The sequence below is a fragment of the Ursus maritimus genome, unplaced genomic scaffold (genome assembly GCF_017311325.1).
Source record: "Ursus maritimus isolate PB19 unplaced genomic scaffold, ASM1731132v1 scaffold_8, whole genome shotgun sequence".
NCBI lineage: Eukaryota > Metazoa > Chordata > Mammalia > Carnivora > Ursidae > Ursus > Ursus maritimus.
The window spans coordinates 79,080,769-79,096,290 of NW_024426996.1; the positions used below are offsets into that span (position 1 = coordinate 79,080,769).

Consider the following 15,522-nt stretch of genomic DNA (forward strand, 5'->3'; position numbering starts at 1 on the left):
TCCTCCCCCCTCCCCCCTCCCCCCTCCCACCTCCCACCTCCAGTGGCTCCGGCCACCAGGCTCCACTTCTCTCGGCTGCTGCAGACAGAACTCACATGTCCTTTCTTCCTTCCTCCCTCTCTCCCTCCCTCCCTTTCTCCTTCCTCCCTTCCCTCCTGCCTCCCTCTCTCCCTCCTCCCTGCCTTCCCTCCTTCCTTCCTTCCATCCACTCACACACCACCTATCTACCCATCTGCCCTTTTATCCACCAGCCATCCACCCATCTACCCTCCCTCTGTCCCTACCATCTGCCCGAACCACCCACCCACCACTCCTCCTTCCTCCTTCCCTCCCAACTGCTCATCCCTAAGGACTCCCCCTTTCAGTCTCCTGGTCCTGTAGCCTGTCCGGGAGCGTAGTTTCTACTCCAGGGGAGTGGAGCCCAAGCCCCTGAGCCTTAGAAGGCACCTTCCTCTCGGCCCTGTCTCCCCATCCACACAGGGATGTCCAGTTCTCCCTAGCCACACCTGGATGGCCATGAGCTCCGACCTGGGGGAGGCCTTGGCCAGGCCCAGCTGACTCTCCCCATGAGGGCCTGCCCATCAGCTTCTTGAAGCTGGTGGTCACAGCTGCCTTCCAAAGGAGGGTCCTATATCTCCTGATCTCGGGAGCTTTCCTGGTACCCTCCGCTTTCCCACCTTTCATTTTAGCCCAAGCGAACGTCTCCCTCCCGCCATTTTGTCTCCCATGCCCCCCTTGCCAATGCCCAGACCTGCCTCGGCCCCACTAGTCACACCTTCAGACTGCTTCCATGTCTCCTCCCAGCCCCCTCACCAGCAGTTCACTGAGAGCAGGGGGATTCCTCATGCTTGCCCGATCCTCCACGATCCCACCAGCCAAGCACACGCAGCCCAGTGCAGCCAAGACTGGTGCCATGAAGACTGGTCACACGAAGAACGGCTGTTGAGGACTCCATTGGGTTCATCGGTGTCCCTCACGTGAAGATGGCCTGGAGCCAGGGCAGAGCCAGTCTTCCCTGGAGAAGCTGGATGCTTCTATTGGACGGGGGGCCGTCTAACCCCACATCTTTTCTCCCTGGCTGCTAGGAAGCTCAGAACTTACCCTGGGGTTGTACCTTCATACTTGTCATAGCCTTGGTCTTTCTCTAGCAGCTGAGCTTTTCTAGTGTGATTATCCTCCGCTCCAAGGGTGCCCTTGACGTTGGCTCCCTTCCTGGAAATGGGTGGATCTGCATCCCGCACAGACTGAGCTGTCAGGTGACTGTTAGAAATCGGATGATCGCGGCCCCTCACCTCTTGCCTCGCTCCCTCTCCTCTCCCAGAACCCACCAGGGGCCAGCAGGGTCCGTTCCTTTGTTGTGCAGAGACTGACGCTGTCAGTGCTGACCTCACCCCAGACACCCTGGGAAACTCTCGGCCCCTGTCCCCAGAGCTGTCACCTCCCCCAGGACATGTGGACTGATCAGAGAGCCCAACATATCCTAGCTGGGTGACTGAATCTATAATTTAAAGCCCTTCTAAAGTTGACTGGTGTTCACTCCTGCTGCTTTTTCTTAATAAAATTATCAAAATACTTAAACCCAGTTAATCTAAAGTTCTTTAAAATAAGGCATCCTTAAATTAAACCAAGGAGACATTAAGGTGCATTTCTTGTTCCTGTCTAGGGTATGGGGTGCAGAGGCCTCTGGGGGGCTCTCAAGGGAAGAGGGGCCACCATGCTGGCCCAAAGGAGCCTCAGCTTCAGGCCCCAGGAGTGTTTGGGGGTCCGGCCAGCCTTAAGACTAGAGCGTACCCCCAGGAGTGTTTGGGTCAGTGGGGCTGTGTGGTTATGGAGGTCGGCCCCTCTATGGACTGTGGGGTCCCATCCGGCCTGGGGAGTGGGAACATCACTCGTCTGCCCCGGGGGTCTCTGTGGCCTGTGCGCCCAGGGAGAGCTGCAAGGAGGCGCTGAGGGTTCCGGCAAGAAGAGACTAGATGCACATTCCCTGGCCTCCAGGTCACAGGCAGACTGGGGACACCTGCGGGCTAGTGTTTGCCCCCTTGACCAGGAGGCAGCCGGAGGCAGGGGTGTGGTGGGACAGCACCCGTGCTCTGGAACCTATTGGCCCTTCTTCAAGGTGCCGGAGGCTGTAGTGTCCCCAAAACCTCAGCTCAGCTCTCCCCAGCCCAGCAGCTAGGACCAGTGCTCAGCGTTCTGGGCTGCAGAGCGGGGCTCAGTGCAGAGGGGACCACAGTGCATGTGTGTCTGCACGGAGCCTGGACTCCTGTGGGCCAAGGGCCAAACACGGGGGCAGCCCTGAGATTTTGTTCCAGCCGGGGCGGTGGGCCACAGGACCCCCCATATGTCCTATGAGGTCAGAGTAGGAAAGCCGGCAGGGGGTAGGGAGAGGCGGTGCAGGGGTTGGGGGACATGCGCTGGCAGGCGGCAAGGGCAGGGAATCCACTGTGGGAAATCAGCAGGGGCCACACGGCCTTCCTGGTGGCCTGGCTGGAGTGGCGGCGGCTGCAGGGGGAGGTGTGGTCGGGTCCTGGTCAGTGTTGCACTTGGAGCCAACAGGGCTTGCTGGAAGCCGGGATGCAGAGTGTGAGTGGGGTGCAGGGGCATTTCCTGGGATGGGGGTTCAGGGGGCAAATCAGGGACCAGCCCTGATGCCCGTGAATCCCCAGGCGGCAGCATCTCTCTGGCTTGGTTTGGGTTTTGTTGAGGTGAAACTCACGTTCCATACAGAACCCCTTTCAGTGCCCCGTCCAGCGGCATTAGTGTCCTCTCGGTATGGGGGGTTGCAAGTCTCTGAAGGGAGCGCTCCATACCCAAAGCCAGCTCTTTTCCCCTCCCCCCTCCCCCCTCCCCCTCCCTACCATTTCATTACTTTCACTGGCTTTCTTGCTGCACATGTGTCCAGAGTGGCTCCTTAATGTGTTTAGCAGGAAACAAAGTCAGGACCTCCAGCCCACCTCCATGTTCCCAGCACAGCGCACAGGACCCCCCGTATCTGGGTGATCTCCCCATGAAGGAGGAGACACAAAGTTGTCTGCTGACCCAGAAATTCAATCAGGCCACCCTGCACCAGCCCCACGGGCCCGGGTTTCTGGAGAAGCCCCAGCTGGCTGAGCCTACTGGCTCTGGGGTGGGCAGGGGGCTTCCAACCAAGGCCTTCCTCACAGGATGGCCTCTGCCTCTCCAGGGACAGGGTTGCACGCCTCCTCTCACTCAGGGCCACCCATTCCATCAATCTTCTGTGCGGAAATGTCAGTAGAGATATTTCGCCCACTTTAAAAAGTTGGGTTGTTTGTGTTCTTACGAGGTTTTGAGAGGGGCCTGGATGCATCTTGGATGGGAGGCTTTGTCAGAGAGACTAGCTGCAAATGTCTCCTCTTGCTGCTTAACTTTTCATTCCCCTGATGGCTCCTTTAAAGAGCGGACATTTTGTCAATTTTTATGAAGTCTCATTTGCCAATTTTTTTTTTAATGGATCGTCCGTGTGGAATTGTATCTAAGAAATCTTTGCTAACCGGAGGTCAGGTATATCTTCTCCCACATTTTCTTCTAGCAGTTTACTTTCCGAGGTCTTTGCGTTAGGGCAATGATGCATTTTGAATTAATTTTTAAAAAGAGTGCACAGTATGAATCAAAGTTCTTCTTTTTTTCCCCACTTCGGAGAGCCAGTTGTTCCAACATCCTGTGTTTTTCTCTGCTGAATTGCCTTTGCTCCTTTGTTGAAAATAAAATGAGTCCGTTCTGTCCCACTTGTCTGTCTCTCTGTCTACGCCAGTGTCACACTGCAGCTCTGATGCGTCTTCAAGTCAGGAGACGTCAGCCCTCCCGCTTTGTCCCGCCTCCAACGTCCTTCTGGTTTTGGGGGATCCTTTGCGTTTCCGAATGGATTTTAGAATCAGCTTGTCAATTTCTGATTTCATTTTCAATTGTTTCAATTGTTCAATTTTAATGTTCAATTTCTTGATTGTTCGTTACCAGAATATACAAGTAAAGTTGGTTTTCATATGTCGATGTATTACGAGAGATCCCGTGCCCTTGACAGTGGGGTTTCCTGTGGTTTCCACCAGATTTAGCACACAGATGATTCCGCAGTCTGTGCACGGAGTCAGTTTTGCTTCTTTCTCTCCAGCCTGGATGGATGCCTTTTCTTTTGTTCTTGCCTGGCTGGAGCCTCCATAAGGTATTGAATAAAAGTGGTGAGAGTGGAGGGGCTGGCATCGTTCTTGCCCTTGGAGAGAAGAGAAGTCTCCAGTCTCTCACCAGCAAGTAGGGTGCTCACTCAACGTCTCTTTCAGGTGTCTTTCATCAGGTGGAAAAAGTTCCCTTTCATTCGTAGTTTTTATTAGGAACAGATGTTAGAAGATTTTGTGAGATGCTTTTTCCACCTTTTGAGATGACGACTTTCCTTTGTAGTCTGTTCATGTGGTAAATTGTGTTGGCTGATTTTTGAATGGTAAGCCATCCTTGCATTCCTGGGATAAAGCTCCTTCCATCGTGATCCATTATCCTTGATACCAAGGATATCGTTGGATTTGATTTGCTGAAAATGTCTAAGGGTTTTTTGCAGCCATCTTCATGAGGGGTGTTGGTCTTGTTTTCTGTCCTGGTCTTGGTATCAGGATGATGGTTGGGAAGTTTTTAGGAAGAACACACGTCCTCTGCCTCTCGTCTGTCCTCCTTCCTCTGCTACGAGACTGCTTCACTTCTGACACCCCGGTGACCAAATGCGAGGGGCTTCCCCACACCAGCTGGCTGTCCTACCGTTTCACCCAAGTCTGACACTGTCTACGTGGAGATAGTGTGAGAACTCACGGTTAAGGTCGCACAAGATTGCCCCCAACTTCAGATCCTGATCACAAGGCCAGCCTGTCACCTGTGCTTCTGACCCACCGGCTAGAGATTGGGGTTCCCACAGCCCCCCTCCTTGGGTTTGATCATTTGCTGGACCAGTTCATAGAGCTCAGGAAAACAGTTCACCTGCTAGATTATCAGTTTGTATATAAAGAAGTATAATTCAAGAACAACAATAGGAGAGATGCACAGGGTAGGTCTGGGAAAGGATGAAGAGCACCTCCACGTCCACCAGCCTGGACTCCCTGGCCCCCTCTCTTGGAGCCTTCATCATGTAGGCATGACCGGATCAATCACTGCCATTGGTGATTATTTCCACCTCTAGCTCCTCACCTCTCCCCAGAGGTGGCATGGAGGTTGGGGCTGAAAGTTCAACCCCTGAATCACACTGTAGGTTTCCTGGCAACCAGCCACATCCTTAGGGCCTTCTCAAAATTCCCTTGGTAACATACACTTGGGAGTGGTTGAAAGGGGCTTGTGGTATGAGTAACAGAAGACGCCCTTTGCACATTTATCACTGTGAGGCTATTTCAGGGGCTGACAGCAAAAGATGTCCCCAGAGCGCTTGTCACAGGGAATTACAGAAGTTTTAGGGGCCATGTGCTGGGAACCATTAATGAAAAACCAAACCATGTATCTCTTATTATAAATCACAACATCACAGAGGTGTTCACCATTTTCAGTTTTCTAGAAGAGTTTGTGCAAGTTGGTACTATTTCTTTCCTATGCATTAGGTAGAATTCTCCTGTGGGACCATCTGGCCCTGATGTTTTCTTTGTGGGGAGATTTTTAACTACAAGATAGAGGTAGGGCTGCTGTGGTTTCCTGGTTCTTCTTGATGAGATCTGGCAGATGAGATCTTGAAGGAAACTTCAAGAAATGTGTGCATTGTATCAGAGTGGTCAAATGTGTTGGCATCTAGTTGTTCATAATTACATCTTACTACCCTTTCAATACCATAGGGTCTGTGGTGCTGTCCCCTCTCCTCTGACTGGTCCTGATATGGATAATTGTCTTGTCTTTTTCTTTTTCCTACTTTTGGCTGATCAGTCTGGCTGAAAGCTGATCGATTTTATGGATCTAGAAGAATAAGCTTTTGCTCTTCATTTATTTTCTGTATTGAATTTCTGTTTTCTAGTCTTTATTATTCCCTTTCTTCTGCTTACATTGGGTTTCATCTGGTCCTCTCTTTCTGGTTCTTAAGGTGAAAGCTGGGATCAGTGATATGAGACCTTTCTTCTTCTCTGATATTGGCACTCTCACCTGCACCTCGCAAATCCTGATATGCCGTTTTCCCATTTTTATTTAGTTTTAAATACTTTCTAATTTCCTTTTTGATTTCTTCTTTGAAGATGGGGTATTCAGAAGTGTGTTATTTAGTTTCTAAGTTATTGGACATTTTCTAGATACCCTCCTACTACTGATTTCTACTTTAATTCCATTGTGGTCAGAGAGCATGTTTTTATAAGACATTTTAATTGTGCTGAGACTTGTTTTATGGTTCCAAATAAGTAAATGTTATTTCTGGGGCTAAGACACCTTCTAACTCACAGACTGGTGCAGCCAAGAGATAGAGCTGCCACCTTGGCAAGTTGTGTGTTTAAGTCTCCAGCTGGAGGGCCTGGCACATGGCTAGTGCTCACTGGGCATTATTGGCTAATGTTGTAATTTATGGGGAAGGCAGGAGAAGGTAACAAGTTCAGATCTGAGCAGGCCAGTTTGGGGAGACTGCGAGATGGAGGCTGGAGAGGAAAGCCCCATTGGCCATTGGGGTTTGTGTGTGGGGCTCAGTGGCAGAGAAGCTGTAGGAACTGATGTGATTGTATGGGGCCTGAAGGCAATGGTGGGCAAGAAGTCACCAGACTAGGCAGGACATCTCCCAGCTCCTCAACAGCAGCCTGGAGGAGAGAGGCGGCTCTAGGCCTGTGACCACAAGGGATGGATCTTGCTGCTTTTTGCTCCTGGGGGGGGGGGATTTTGGCCCCGCCTGGCCCCTTAGGGAGGGCAGAGGCTTTCATAGTGGCTCTAACGGAGTCCCGTCATGTTTTGTTCCCAGACTGGAAGAAGCGATTCATCGGCATCCGGATGCGGACCATCACACCAAGGTGAGTGTCTGAGGATGCAGCCCTGCTGCCCCTCCATCCTCATACTTCTCCTCACCTCTCCGCCCAGACCCTGCCCAGCTGTGCCCAGCCACCTGCAGGTGTTCCCGAGGGCCAGACACACTCAGAGTCCCAAGCCTCTGCTCAGGCCAGCCCTCTGCCTGCAATGCCTTTACCCCCTCTGTCTGATAGGTTCCTTCAGCACCCTCAGGACTCCATTCAGGTGCCCCCTCCTCCAGGAAACAAGCCTCTGTGGCTACCATAACGAATTACCACAAACTGGGTGGCTTAAGATGATAAGAATCCATTCTCTTGCAGTTCTGGATGCCAGTAGTCCAAATCAGGGTGTCAGCAGGTCTGTGCTCCCACTGGAGGTTCTGTGGGGATGGTCCTTCTTTGCCTCTCCCCACTTCCGGGGGTTCCAGGGATTTCTTGGCTTATAGCCACATGACCTCAATCTCTGCCTCCATCCACATGTGGCCTCTGTGTCCAAATAGCCCTCTTCTTTCTCTTATAAAAACACCAGTCCTTGGATTTGGGTCCCACCCTAAGTTAGGATGACCCTACCTATAGATCCTTAACCAATTAGATCTTCAAAGATGCTATTTCTACACAAAATCACTTTCTGAAGTTCTGGGTGGACATAAATTTTTGGGAGACACTATTATACTCCCCGTGCCACTCAAGTGGGAGGAGTACCACCTCTTCCCCCTGCATAGCTGTGCTTCCCTTCCAAGCATTGCACTGGTCCCATGGGTTGGAATTGCCCGTTTGTGCCCTGCCCCCTCAACGTTGAATCTGAGCTCCTTGGGAGTGAAGACTGTGTTCTGCTCATCAGTACCATGTCTACAACAGAGTGGGTGGCTGAAAACACTGATAGTGAAATAAAGGGTGGAGTGGGTGAGGAAAAGGAGAGAAATGGGGAAGGAAGGGAAGCAGGGAGAGAAAAATATGCAGAGTCAAGTCCAAAGATTTAGAGAAGGAGGAGCATTGGGTGCTCTGAGGAGAGCTAAGGCATGCTCAACCTACTATACCCTCAAACCTGTACAGTCCCTAAAATGATCATTCTTCCCATTTCATCAACTGTTAATCTAGGGATTAAATCTGACAGCCATTTGTAATCAAGACCAATATACCAACTTATCTATTAAATGTGTTCTTTTTTCTGTCTTTTATCCACTCATCCATCACACCACTTGTCCATCCATCTATCACACCATCCACCCATCTATCCATCCATCACACCATCCCTCCCTCCTTCCCTCCATCCATCACACCATCCCTCCATCTATCACATCATCCATCCATCCATCATTCATCCGTTCCTCCTTCCATCCGTCACACCACTCCTCCATCTGTTCCTCACACCGTCCATCCATCCATCCATCCATCCATCCATCCATCCATCCATCACGCCATCTGTCCAGGCTTCTGTCTACTCAGCCCATGACTCACTCATTGCTCATCCTTCATCTATCTATTTATCCATCTTTCCTTCTTTCCATCCATCCATCTATTTGTTCACTTATCCTTCTACCTTCCTTCCTTTCTCTCATCTGTTCTCCCATCCACCCTCCCATCTATCCATCACCCTCCCCTGTCCACACTTCTAACCATCCACCTTCAGTACACTTTCTCTTGCGGAGCCCATGTCAAGTGGAGGACACTGAGAAGAACCAGTGTCAACCCAGAGGGGTCAGTGGTAGGAGAGAGCAGTTTCAGGGTCCAAAGGAGATACCTCTTCTGGCCTGGGTGGTGGGGGGAGTGAGGGCAACATTGTGCCATGGAGTCAGTTTAGAGGCTCAGAAGAAGTGTGTTAATTGTGGAACTTCCTTTTCAGTTTGGTGGAAGAACTAAAGGCCAGCAACCCAGACTTCCCGTCGGTCAGCAGTGGGATTTACGTGCAAGAGGTTGCTCCAAACTCACCTTCTCAGAGGTACGCTGCACTCCGGGAAGCAGGGGCTGCACAGGAGGCAATCAGACATCCTGGAAGGTGGGGTTGGGTGGGTCACCCTCTCAGAGGTGCGCTGCACGCCGGGAAGCAGGGGGCTGCACAGGAGGACAATCAGACATCCTGGAGGGTGGGGTTGGGTGGGCATGAGGCCTAGGGTGGGCCCACTTCAGTGACCCTGCATGACCTTGAGCACCCCCGCCCCTGGTACATGACATGGCACGGAGTGGCGGGTGGGATTCTGGCCTAGCATCTAAGCCAGGGGCAGGCTGGAGAGATGAGGTACCCCTTAGAGCATTGGCAGTGCCCTTCCTCGGCCCAGTATGTCCTTTCCTTTGGGTCTGGAGAGACAGAGTAGGGGAGACCCCCCCTGAAGCTCAAACCCCAATCCAACCCAGCTCCCATCAGCCCGGTGAGCCAACCGGGGTCTTCCTGGGCCTGTTTCCTCATCTGCAAAATGGACACGATTCGGTCTACTCTTTCTCCCCTGAGGAGGCTTTGTCAAGATCCAATGAGACAAAGCACCGTTTTCTCTGAAACCACCGGGTACGGGAGAGCGGTCGACTGCAGCCCCGTGAGCTGCGGCAGCCTGTATAGCACGGGTGCCACAGGCTTGCACGGCCAGTCCGGGCCCCACAGGGGCTCTGAGCAAGCCCTTCCCTCCTCTGCCCCAGGTCTGGGTCTGAACGGTGGGGGGGCTGCATTCGGTCTGTGGCCTACACAGTAATCCCTGGAGCTGAGGTCGTGCTCAGGGGGTCTGTGAGGGGCAAGGGCAGGGTGTGGAGTGGAGAGGAGCCAGGCAGGCAGGCCTCCAGCCTCGCAGGGCCCCCTCTACCAAACAGGACCCCCTCCCTGTTTTCTGTCATGCTGCTTCACAGGGGCCATGTAGCCAGGTGCTCGGTCCACAGCTGGCCTGCAGTGGAAGTTGTTGAAACATGGGTCCGGGAAGCCAATGAGTAGCTGCCAGATTCAGACCCCTTATTCAGGGTTTCAGCAGTTAGCGGGAGGGGCCGTGGGCAGGCCTCCTCAAGAGCCAGAGCGGTGGGCTCGGTGGCAAGGGTGGCTGCTGCTGACGAGGCTGCCTAGTCAGTCAGACCTCATGCAGCCTGGACTTCGTAATCTGCACGCGTGTTCCCACATGGGACTGCAGATGTAGAAACTGAGGCTCAAAGGGGCCTGGCCTGCGGCAGCCCAGCTAAGAAGGCTGCAGCCGGAAGCTGAACCCAGCACTCATCACACAGAGAAGAAGCAGGCTCACAAAGCACTAGCCCATCGCAGGACATCAGTTTCCATCTGGTGTAAGAACCTTGCGGTCAGGACGGTGTTCTTACCTGTCGAAATGATTTTTCTTAAACTACTGCTGTTAGACCGAATCGTCCCCTGAGCAGGGTCTGGGCCTCACAGGGATGTGCGGTGACTGCGTGTTTCTCCATTGGCAGAGGGGGCATCCAAGATGGCGACATCATTGTCAAGGTCAACGGGCGCCCTCTGGCGGACTCAAGCGAGCTGCAGGAGGCGGTCCTGACGGAGTCCCCTCTGCTGCTGGAGGTGCGGCGGGGGAATGATGACCTCCTGTTCAGCATCGCGCCCGAGGTGGTCCTGTGAGGGTGGTGCCCCTCCCCATGTCGCCGAGTACCAGAGCCTACAGCCCGGGACAGGTGCCAGCCGAGAGGTCCCGTCCAGAGCCGCTGCCTCCCACAGGGTCAGGACGAAGGACCACGGACGGTCCTCAGCAGAGCCAGTGGCCTCCTCCTGGCCGTCCAGGGGCAGAGCCACAGGCAGGGCTTGGACAGGGACCCACCTCAGCCTTCAGGAAGGCTGACTTCCACATCACAGTGCCATGGGGGCAGCCAGATGTCCCCCTCGTACAGATGCTTCTGAGGGCCACCTTCTAAGTGCCCGGGATATCCAGAACATTCCTCTGGAGCTCCCCACAGGTCCCACCCTCCCTTCTACAACCCCTGCCTTTACACCTGTCCAACCTCTGTCTAAATGTCCAACCTGCTGCTACCCCACCCTTCCCTCCGACTCTCCCGCTCAGGTCAGTTCCCCAGCCTGTCCACCCCGAGGAATGCCTCCCAGCCCCTGCACCGGATACCACAGTGCCCACCACACAGAATGACCAGGGCTGTGTCTCCACCAGCCTGGAGGCCCTGGAGGGCGGCCACGTCTGACCCCCTTGCAGAGTCAAGTGTGGGGACCTGGCCCAGAACAGGCCCCGAGGGGATGCCCGTGGCTTCCCAGCCACGCCCCGTGGCTGGTGATAGGCTTCACCTTCCCAGGCGGTAGAGAGACCGGCCAGGAGCAGAGTGTCTGACACCGTCTGGAAGGCCGCTTGTCCTCCTGGAGGGGACCATGGGGCTGTGGGCAGAGGACGCCTCCGGGGGGGTGGGTTGCAAGGACTGAGCCGGCTTGTCTCCCCTGTGCCGTTCTGCATGGGGCCATCGACTCACAGAACCGCCCCTAGCGCGGCTGGGGGTGCGCGTGTGTGCTGAGGTGTATTTGTGAGCTTTGCTGTACAATGGATTCCCCGTGTTGCTTGTACTGTATGTTTCTCTACTGTATGGGAATTAAAGTTTACAAGCACATGGTCCTCAGCCAGCAGGGGTGCTCCGGGCAGCCCACCGCACCAGCCACCACTTCTCTCGGGTCCAGAGCTGACCTGCCAGCCGAAGGCCTGGGAAACCACCCTGAGCGCGGGGGCATCGGGCCAGCCCCCCCTCCTCACTTACTCCTGGTCTGTGGTCTCAGGCAAGACGCTTCCCTGCCCCTGCCTTGTCCTCTCTCCGGGTGTAGGAGGGACACTGATACCACAGCTCCGAGGCGAGGGGCGGAGCACTTGGAAAGGTGCCTGGCTTACCGCAAGCCCCAGCTACGCGGAGCTCCGTGTCCCCTAAAGCTTCTCTGTATCGGCTCCAGGTCACCTCAGCACAGACCACCCAGTGATGGGGAAACGAGGCAGGACGAGACAAAGCAGATTGCCCAGGGACACAGCTGGGGCGGGGGCTGCAAGCAGGGCATTGAGAGCCAGGGCAAGCCCCCCGGGTAGCAAGTGGGGGCACCAGGGTGAGGGTGAGGGGCGCCCAGCAGGTCTGAGAGGGAGGGACCCAGACCTGGGTTCTGGACCACCAAACCCAGGAAGATAGAGACCCCTCTGGTCCAAGCCTTGCAGGGCGACAGGGTCTGCGTAACCACTGGCCACCTTCTCCTTAGGGAGAGGTGAACGACTGCAGGACTTCAAGCCTTTCCAAGCTCCGAGAGCCTGAGACTTGACAGGTCCAGATTTAAATGAGCCCCCCACGGGGCGGTTTGAGAAGGTGGCCTCAGCTGGTATGGCAGGGGCGGGGATTCTGTTCCGCACCTGGAGGGACTCCCGGGACATCCCTGGAGACAGGCATACCAGGCATCGGTGACGCTGGGTGCACCAGCTGTGTGCCCTGTGGGCGGCCAGCTAGATGGGGAGAATCAGACCCAAGAGCACCTGGCACCCACACCCAGAAAAGGACCAGAAACTCTCGCAAGTGGCTTTTAATGAGGACGCCGTGCTCTGGTTCAACACCCCAGTTTTGCAATCCTTGGCCTCCGATTACCACGTGCTCTGAGCTCTCCTCCCCACACCCAGGCCACATGTAGGCCGCGGGTCTGCCCTGGGGCGAATGAGGTTCTGGCACCCGGCTGGCCTGCATGACGCTGAACTGCCAGAGAAAACCCTTGGGCTGAGGGGCAGAGGGCCACAGGCACTGAGCTACTGCTGATGGCGAGCCCAGAACTGTCACATGCAACTGCAGGAAGCCTCAAAGGTGGTGGGAGTGGGGGTCATGGGTAGGGCACCCATGGCCCCTGCTGTTGGGGATCTTGGGCATTTCAGGGACTTTGCCCCAAGGTCTGGAACTGGGGCAGACCGCGGCTCCCTGAACATGGCCTCCAATGGCCTTAGTGGCAGCCAAACTGTCAGTATCACCCCTTCCCCTCCACCTCTCCCCCCGGAACCCTTGAGTTTGGAGGGGAGGGAAGGAAGGGGCAGGGGCAGGGCACAGCAAGGGGGTGGCTCCTGCCCAAGACAAGCGTGCTTGGCCGGAAGGCACCTGCGTTGCTGCAGTCAACGTTGAATTAATTGTCACCTAGAGCTCCTCACTCAGTGTCTGGCCCCAACGTGCCCCAAAATGTCACTTCACACTTCTCACTCCCTGCCATCAGCCCCCTGGATGACCAGGGCCATCCCCCCCAGCCTGTTTGTCTATCTGGGAAGTGGGAAGTGGGATGTGGGGTCTCTGAGCTCAGGAGTCAGCCAGGCCTGGGCTGTGGTCTTGGCTTTGCCCCTTTCTGGCTGACCCGTGTTGGGGACTCCAGCTCTGGGCTTCTGCACCCAGGGACGCCTGTGCATGCCGCTCTCCGGGGAGGACGGTGTCTGCTCCCTGACGCTGGGGGCTGCAGCAGTGGGAGTGGGCTCTGTGGCGTTCAAGCCCTCTGGCCTCCACCAGCCACCCAGCCCTCTCCCCCACGCCCCCCCCAGCTGGGAGGAGCTGACTCCCCGATGCTCCTCCAGCTGCACCCGTGGAAAAACAACTTTTCCAGGGCCTGCCAGCTGCTGAGAGATGTTGCGTAACCTTCATGCTCCTGACGCAAGCCCCGATGGCTGGGTTTGCAGCCCACCCCTCCGCTATCTGTCCTGGAGCTGTAAACGGGGTGCTGACAAGGGCAGCGCCCTCAGGGAGGAGCACCCTGTTCAGCCCTGTGGGCCCTTGTAAACACCTGGAGTCCGGGAAGGACAGGACCGGAAGGAGCATCACGGGTCCCTGGCTCCAAATGCCCCATTGGATGGGGCGGGAACTGAGGCCCAGAGAGTAGGACCTGGGGTCGCATGTGAGCCCCTGGCTGGCCTCCAGAGGACCAGGGCTGGGCTGGAGCAGACAGCTGCGGCCACAGCTGCAGCAGGACACACATCCGCTGCCTGAGCTCGTGGGGCCGGCCCGGTTCACAGCCTCTTCCTCCTTCCAGGGCCCCTCCTCACCCCCAGGGGATCAGTGGATCCGGAACACAGGTGACCAAAAATGAAAGTTCGGGAATGGGTCAGACACCAGGAAAACAGCAGGGCACCTGCTGCTGTTACCCTGGCTTGAGCACTGCCTGGGGATACCTGCCCCAGCCCTGTGTCTATGTGGACACGCCTGTCCCCCGCTGCTCTGCTCTTGGTCCACATTCTTCAGGTCTTTTGGGCTCCAGCTCTGCACTCTTTCCCTCCAGTCCACCTGCTTCCTCCAGCCTTCGCCTGGACGCTGCCCAGCCTCCCTCATGCCTGCTCTGTTCTCTCTGACCATCTGCATCCTAACCCGGGAACCGCACGCACAGCCGAGGAGACCTCGCAGCCATGGTCAAGTGAAGGCTCCCGACACGGGAGGTTGTCCTGGGTGATCCGGGCAGGCCCCGTTTGGAGAGAGGCAGGAGGGTCAAAGTGGAAGACGTAGGGACGGAAGCTAGGCCGGGGGGATATGAGGAAGGGGCTGGGGAACATAGGCAGCTTCTAGAAGCTAGAGGAAAGGGTTCTCCCATGGGGCCTCCGGGAGCCAGCCCTGCCCACAGTCTGACCTCGGCACAGCACACGTGTGTGTGCACACGGCACACATCCACGAAACTGCTCGGCTCTCAGTGGCACCAATTGTTGGCGTGATGCGTACTTGCGGACCTTTCTTTTCACACCACACATCAAGGTTACACCTACTCTTCCTGGATTCAATTTCTTCCTCTTTAATACATTTCTTTTTTCATTTTGGTTGAAATGCTTCCTCCAGGAAACGTTTTCACAAAGAAGTACGGGGGCGGGGTGGTGAGTGAAGCGCTGACATGCTTGAAAATCATTTTTATCGTGAAGTGTGACTCACATGCAGGAAAGTGCCCAAACCTAACACTTCGATGCACAGTTGACCCTTGGACGTTGCGGGCGCTCGGGGCGCTGACTCCCCCTGCAGCGTAACTACTACTAGTCTGCTGTTGACCAGAAGCCTCACCAATGACAAACAACGTTGACTAACACCTACTTTGTACGTTATACGCATCATGTGCTGTATCATACAGGAAGCTAGAGAAAAAACTGTTACTGAGACAATGACAAGTGAAATGTGTTCACAGAGCTGCTCTGTACCCATCGAAGAAAATCCGCGTCTCGGCGGACCCTCGCAGCTCAGACCCGTGTCGTTAAGGGTCATCTGTATTCTCAGAACGCAAACACGCATCACCACTCCCAAGTCGAGAGCCAGAGCACGACAGCCCCCCACCCTTCTCATCCCCCCCAGGCTCCCGACAACCCCGCTCGGTGGTACCCACCCGTCCCGCTCCTCCGCGGCTCTAGCGCCGGTGGGCGCATCACTGCGCACGAGCTGGGGCTTGCCGCTTCTTTAACGCTGTAGATGGAATCACGCAGCGTGTACTCACTGGGGTCCAGCTTCTGGTGCAGACACACCTTTGAGGTCCGTCCACGCTGCTGCATGTCGCTGTACCGTGTTGTTTTCATCAACGGTGACCCGTTGACAGACATCCGGCTGCTCCAGCCTGGGCTGTGGCCGCCGTGCAGACGTGTCCCTCTCTGCACGTGTCTCCAGGGGCACGTGTCTCCAGGGGCTTGTG

The 15,522-nt window shown here is 55.4% G+C and overlaps 1 protein-coding gene across 3 annotated transcripts in view; it reads left to right on the plus strand.

Annotated features, from left to right (window-relative positions):
- Positions 1-11,489, plus strand: part of HTRA3 (HtrA serine peptidase 3) — a 31,134-nt gene extending 19,645 nt beyond the window's left edge. The window contains exons 7-9 of one of the 3 annotated variants that reach the window (XM_008706338.2): positions 6,905-6,953; positions 8,791-8,886; positions 10,341-11,489. In XM_008706338.2, coding sequence (XP_008704560.2) covers positions 6,905-6,953; positions 8,791-8,886; positions 10,341-10,506 — 311 coding nt within the window. In that variant the 3' untranslated portion in view covers positions 10,507-11,489. The other 2 variants (XM_040625411.1, XM_040625412.1) reach the window with 2 other exon arrangements.
- Positions 11,490-15,522: the final 4,033 nt, after the last annotated feature.